The sequence below is a fragment of the Cynocephalus volans genome, chromosome 16 (assembly GCF_027409185.1).
Source record: "Cynocephalus volans isolate mCynVol1 chromosome 16, mCynVol1.pri, whole genome shotgun sequence".
Classification (NCBI taxonomy): Eukaryota; Metazoa; Chordata; class Mammalia; order Dermoptera; family Cynocephalidae; genus Cynocephalus; species Cynocephalus volans.
This window is the reverse complement of record NC_084475.1, coordinates 63343476-63350612: the sequence shown is the minus strand read 5'-3', so window position 1 is coordinate 63350612 and position 7137 is coordinate 63343476. Positions and strand designations below refer to the sequence as shown.

The following is a 7137-nucleotide window of genomic DNA, read 5'->3' as shown; positions in this document are numbered from 1 at the left end:
CTCATTCACTAGATTTGATGTCTTCCACCTTTCTTCACAGGAGCCATAGCTCATATTTTCCGACATAATCGATAGATAATAGCAGCATAGAGCTGAGGCATTAATTCATTAGTTCTCTTCGTCTGTCACCAGTAATGTGTTGACTGCATATACATGAGTGATAACATGCTTGGCAATGTGGATCCAGTTATAACTGAGACAGGGAAACTGTGAGAAAACTTTAGTAGTTGTCAGTACTAGTTTTCCAGTGGAAATTGGAGAGATTAAATCACATAAACTTGCAAGTTACTTGCTGAGAATCTGAACATAGTAAACAATAGTTACCGTGAGTATTGATATAACAAATATCGTAATCCTCTGTAGAGTCTGCATTCAACCGAGTCAAGCCAAGAGAAGCTTTCAGTGCAGCTCCCTTGACACGCTCAGGGCCAGTCACATTGGTGCCTCTCAAATGGAAACTCCACGAGGGGGACCGTCTGCAGGCCTGTGCAGGAGCAGAGCCCAGGCTGCCAGTGTTAGAGCAGTGCCTGGTGCAGAAGAGAAACTGCCCAGCACCCTTGAAGCACCTTCCGGGGAACCGGTGTGGCAGGAAGTCGAGTGACAGAAAATGGCTGCTCTGTGAACAGTTTACAAACGAAATACTAATCTGTCCTTCACAGTCAGTCAGTTTCACCCACGTTTGGTGATATATTTTGAAGCAGGGATCTAAAAAAAGAAAATTGGAAAGGACAGAAAAAAGGTTTAAAAATATACGGAGTATATATATTGTATAAAAATACATGTAGTATATCTATTTTCTTCTTATTCTAAAATAATATATATGTAAATATATGTAAACATAAGTATACCTATGAATCTAACTGTATATACATATATAATCCAACATTATAAATATATAAATATTAGATAATATGTAATACTGTATGTATAATTATCTTTACATATAATATAAACAAAGTATTTACATTGACATATAATTACCTATGCATATAAAATATATATAATTTTAAGCATATATAAAATGCATTTAAATATATAAGTTATTTGTATTGGGGCTTTTTTGGAAGGGAGGGTGAGTGGACATTCCTTGATTTTCAACCACGGATAATCACAATACTAATTCAAAAGCTGTTTCCTGGGCTGGAATTAGGGAGTACTTTCCTCAAGCCAAAAATTTAAGGAGGCCGCAATCTAAGGAATCGACACAAATGATATTTCCATGCCGTATGAAAAATGAAAATTAGTGAAAAACTATCCAGGAGAAACAAAGTAATACAATTTTAAGTAAAGACCAGAAATGACCGTGCACTTGCAAATCCCTCAGAGTCTCACCAGGGAGAAGGGAGACTGTGGCAATTGCATGGTCATCAAGTGTGGCAAATTGCACTCACTCTATGCCACTCTCACCCAAGAGCGTTGAAGGTTCTGACCGGCTAAATGCCCTCAACTGCTCCTACACGACACTGCTCCTTTTTCTTCCTAGCAACACAAGTCACGGTGGCGTTCTGCGAAAGAAGTTTCAGCAACCTCAGGTGAAAGAGCAATGATCGAAGATTAATCCTGAATCACAAGAAACCTAAACATGGCAGTTCTGTCCGTTGAAAAGTAAAGTAGCACCTTGCAAATATCGTGGAGTTTCCCTCCTTTAATGCTAGGAAAGTAAAATTACATAAAAACGATCTAAATCAAATAATGCCGCTTTAATTTGCCTAGATTCCTTTTTTCAAAGACTTGAACGTCCTGACTCAGAAACATGGGCCACTGAAAACTCCGACGACCCCACAGGGGGGCGCACGTCCCTCCTCCCGGCCCCGGCCCCGGCCCCGACTCCATCCCTGTTCCCGGCCCCAGCCCCGGCCCCGGCCCCGGTCCCGGCCCCGGCCCCGGCCCCGGCCCCGGCTCCGTCCCTGTTCCCGGCCCGGCCCGGCCCCGGCCCCGGCCCCGGTCCCGGCCCCAGTCACGGTCCCGGCGGTATCACCGCCGTCGTCCCCGCTCACTCGCCCGAGGCTCCCGCACTCGGGCTGCTCCCGGACCCGCTGTCTACCCGGCTCCCCTTTCCCAGGCTGTCCCGGCCTCGCGTCCCCCACTCCTGCGGAATCTGTGACCATCACAGCCCGTGCGGTCGCGAGCCCTCGGGTCCCGACTCAATGGGTTTCCCCGTCAAACTCAGTCTCGCTGCGGCTTCTACGCGAAAGAAAGCCCCGAGCACAGGGAGCAGCTCAGACACTCACGGCCCTCACCGAAGAAAACTGGGTCGCGCCAAGCCGCGGCGGAGCTCTCTCCGCAGCCATCGGAGGAAAATGTTCTCCACACTATTTAAGCAGCACCGGTTCGGCGCGACAAGCGGCGACGTCTGCTCTCTCGGGCTGTGGCACCCTCTGAAACCAAAAGCGGCCGAGTCCGTCCGCGTTTCCGGAACCGGAGGCTCAGAAAAGGCCGTTCGCGCGCCCTCTCGCGGCCGCCTCGAGAATCACTGAAATTCTCAATGGTCCACATCTGCCTGCTCATGGCGGGAGTGGTGCTCTGCTCCGTCCCTGCCTGCTCATCTGTCTGGGGCATGCCTTCCAGCCATGGCCTGGAAAACCGGCAAGCCATCATGCTAGTGAGACGGATGAAAAAGATCCCATCTCACTCATGCTTCAAGGACAGGAAGAACTTCAATTTTCCTTGGACAGGAGAAAATATCACCCCAATCCAGAAGACACATGCCACCTGTTTCCGTGGTCAGATGCTCCAGCAGATCCTCAGCCTCCTCAAAAGAGAGAACAGCCATGCTGCTTGGGATGCGATCCTCCTCGATAAACTACTCTTCAGCCTTGAGAAGAGCCTGCGACAAGTGCAGATGACAAATGGAGAAACTCTCTCTTGTCCTGATTTGGGAAATGACGTTCGGAAGTATTTCCAAGAAATGATTGGTTATCTGAGGGAAAAGAAATACAGCCCCTGTGCCTGGGAGGTGGTCAGAGTGGAAATTGAGGTGCGCTTAGTCCTCATTCACCGCCTTCAGAGCAACGTCAGGAAATGACGTAGAAGTTATACTCAGGACCCTCCCTAACCAATTACACGATTGTTTACCAGGCCCCCCAAAGCAAGCTAAACTCACACATTTGCACCAGCTGAAAAACATCTGAATCCTAAATCATGGGATTATGTAAAACATACGTTCTACATCGTGAATTTACAGTAGAATGATTAGAGAGAATAACATGGTGTCTTGTCCTAAATAAATACTGTCATGATTTATAATTTTCATTATCTGTTTCAATTCTTGAGTGGTGCTTGTTGTTTCCGAAGTTGGAAGTTTAATTGTTTACAGACATGGTTCTTCAGTCTAGAATTTGGTGAAGGGCATTTGTCAGTCAAGTTGATGCTCGCTCCTGTAACAGAACAAAAGAAAACCACCAGTAGTTAGATGATAATACAAACTTATCTTTCCTTTATAGAAGAGCTCAGTGTTGGCCTCCTCTGAGCGGGGTTTCAGGGACCTCACAACCTACTATTTTGCAGCTTTGCCATCATCAACATATAAGTTCAAACAGGTTTGCGACGCTTGAGGCTACTGTGCTCAGTCGATATGGAAAAAATTATATGGTGGATCACTTGTAGGATGCTTTGAAGGACCCATGCTGCACAGGGTGAACATCACTTCCACCCGTATTTACTCAGCCTGGATTCATGCTCGTCGGATACCTAAGTGCAAAGGAGAGGGGAAAGAGAGTCCGACTGGGGGATTAGTGAGAAGAGAATATATGTTCTTTGAATAAGACCACTCTTTATTTTCACACTGTGTGTACTAACAGTATTTGTAAGAGAAAATTAACTGGCATTCTTGCTAGGCACAGTTTATTTCAAAATCTGATGCCAACTCTGATTCCACAATTTAGACTCAGGGAAAACGACACGGATGTCATTCATTAAAGTTCACAGCGACACTGACTGAATCTTGGAAAGAGTTAAGTGATTCCCAAAGGCACAGGCCAAAATTGAAAAACAGACAAGTGTATAGGGACAAGGTCCCCAAACACATTGTAACATTCACATCGTCTCCGTATTATCGGAAAAGACAAGGAATGTGCGATCAGGCAAGGCATTGCGCTTCCTTGAGGGGCACTGAAGTAAAAGTGGAAGGTGGGTCTTCCATTTGCAACCAGGCCCTGTGGCACATCCTGAGGTTCTAAATATTAAAACTACAAATGGGAAGAAAGCATCTCTACAATCAAGTGTTTGTGTTTTGTTTTTTAAATCGTCACAAAATCTTCCATTACAATTTCCCTGCATGAAGCGGGAAGAGCTTACAAATTCTTTAGATCTATTGTCTTCCCAATTCATGTCTCCAGTATGTATTGGTATTATTCTTTCCACTGTTATTATAATGATTATTCCTTTCATAAATATTGACTGAGCTCCGGAAATGATAGGAACTAGGCTAAGATGCCCAGGAAACAAGACCGCATAAGACGACTCCTCTGGCCAAGAGTAACTTACGGACTCATGGCGACCTATATTCTTAGGACGAAGTTCATTCGAAGGTTCAGTGTAATAAAGACATCATCTCTGACAGCTAGGAGAAATAATATAGCCATGTGTAATGAAGGGGTGTCCTTTGAAATTGTGAATTCCCTTGCTTCTTGCTGGAGACATGACAAGACGATTAGTCAACTTCTGAGTCCATTTATCCACAAGGAGAAAACAAGGGATGCATTTCTCGCTTCCCCGTTATCCAGAGAGCATATTGCACTCTCACAAGTTTGCCTTTTCTGTGTGTAAACTCTTGTGGTTGTTGTGTCTCCCTTGACTCTCTTGAAAGCTGGATCCAGCAAAGCTGAAACCAACCCCTGGACCAGCAGTGATTGCTTTTCCTGGAGCCCATGCCCGTTTGCTACCTTTGACCTGCGTCCCTTCCACCACTTTTCTTCTGCTCTGCCGCATCCCCTCATCTGCCCCTTGGCTGGGCTCAATTTAGCTAAATTATCCTTCGTCGTGTCCTTTGCAGTGGGATATTGCTTTCCTTGTGACGTTTGATCACACTGAGGTACATATATTGGCTTTCTTGGTATTCCCATTCCTTGGGAGGGAAAATGCAGCAACTTTCCTTTCTATGTAAAAGGAAATGGGAAAGAAAGATCTCTGGTGTCTCGCCAGCGGTACACAACAATTGAACAGCCATTTATTTTCATCACACCTACATCCCATTGTTGCCATTTATGACAAAGATGGCTTCCTTTGGTTTAATAAGATTCCATTAGAATTGGAATCTCCGACTGATGTTTGGTTGGAAATTTGAACTTCGGTGCAAAACAAAATTTTCTTTTTAAATAAAATTGATGTTCTCTCCATCGTGCATTCTTCTTGGGATGGTATTGCTCCCAAAAGTGTGAAAATTAGTTCCTAGAGGTGTTAACAAATCTTAGTCATTACAATAATTTGTGGTTCTCCAAAGCCCAAATCTAAGAAAACCTGTCCCTTATTACTAATTTTTATTTCCCTCGGGTTTTCTTGTGTATCAAGAAGCATTGACATTGAGTTCTCGGAAGATCCACAGAGCATATGCAGCATGAGCAATACAAGCCTACGGTGAATAGACGATCGCTTGATCTCAAAATCATGTCTCGAGATGTGGCCTCCACACGAATACATATGGCCTGCCTTTGGCTGTCTCGTGGATGGAGCTGAGGTTTGCTCCTGAGTGCTACTGAATGAGTTAATGGCTTTGAGAATTAAATGCAAAGAATTTGTGCTTTATTATGTGGCTCTGCTAAAGTTATTCGCCACATCAATAATGAAGTCGAGTGCTAAAAAGAAATAAAAGTTGACCGCACCTGGGGGAACATCCGGGAGGTGGCACAGTGACAATGTATTCTATCGTATGGAACAAAATTTAAAGTTAGGTACACTAGAAATTAATGGGAAGAAAATAATTGAATTGATAGATAATTTTTAGCAGTTTTGAAAGATATTTAAGTATGTCATTACATTGGTATTGTGTATTTTTGTAACATGAATTTGCATGTGAAATTTGACTCATTACAATTTATATAAGTCAATAGATGACACAAAAAGGAGCTCAGCAAATAAACTTATAAAGCCAAGTCAAATCAATAACTTTGAAACTTAAGTCTTGGCTTAAAATTTTTATAGAGACCTTCTTAAACATGCATTGAATGCAAAAAGTTAACTTCACACTTTCTTTTCTACGTATAAACCTGAGCTACAGATACGGTCCGTAAATAATTGCACGATATACCCCCGCCTTTGTAGCTTATCACAGGAGGGTCAATTCGGAAAAAACAATTTAACCAGGCTCTGGAGGAAAGGGATGAGCAGGCCACCATGAAAGAAATAAAAGAGAAAAGAAAAAGGTGGAGAAACGCTGCTCTCAAAGTATGTAGAGAGTGCATAAAGAAAGCAAAAACAGAAGTAGAAAGGAAGACACGGGCATCCAAAAAATGGAAACTAGTGTGTTCCCTATTTAAGACACATGCACAAAGCAAGCTCTTCAGAGAACCTAGCGGCTAAGGCTCAGAGTCGCCCATCTCAGCCAGGCCAGCAGCATCTGCGAGATCCCCAATGGCCTTGCCCTTTCCTTTACTGATGGCCCTGCTGGTGCTCAGCTGCCAGGCGACCTGCTCTCTGGGCTGTGATCTGCCTCAGGCCCACAGCCTGGGGACCAGGAGGGCCTTGATACTCCTGGGACGAATGAGGAGAATCTCCCCTCTGTCCTGCCTGAAGGACAGAAATGACTTCGGATTCCCCCAGGAAGACTTGGATGGCCACCAGCTGCAGAAGGCCCGAGCCATCTCTGTCCTCCATGAGATGACCCAGCAGAGCTTCAACTTCTTCTCCACAGAGGGCTCATCGGCTGCTTGGGATGAGAGCCTCTTGGACAAACTCTGCACTGGACTCTATCAGCAGCTGGACGACCTGGAAGCCTGTCTGATGCCGGAGGTGGGGGTGGAAGAGACTCCCCTGGTGAACGAGGACTTCGCACTGGCCGTGAGGAAATACTTCCAAAGAATCAGTCTCTACCTGAAAGAGAAGAGGCACAGCCCTTGCGCCTGGGAGGTCGTGAGAGCAGAAATCGTGAGATCCTTCTCTTCATCAATAAACATGCGGGGAAGATTAGGGAGGAGGCAATGA

At 44.9% G+C, this 7137-nt stretch overlaps 1 protein-coding gene across 1 annotated transcript; it reads left to right on the top strand.

The window, feature by feature from the left end:
* The first annotated feature begins 6567 nt into the window (after positions 1 to 6567).
* On the top strand, positions 6568 to 7137 carry LOC134364906 (interferon alpha-4-like). The gene has a single exon (XM_063081091.1). It carries the CDS (start codon positions 6568 to 6570, stop codon positions 7135 to 7137), a length of 570 nt encoding a protein of 189 aa, XP_062937161.1.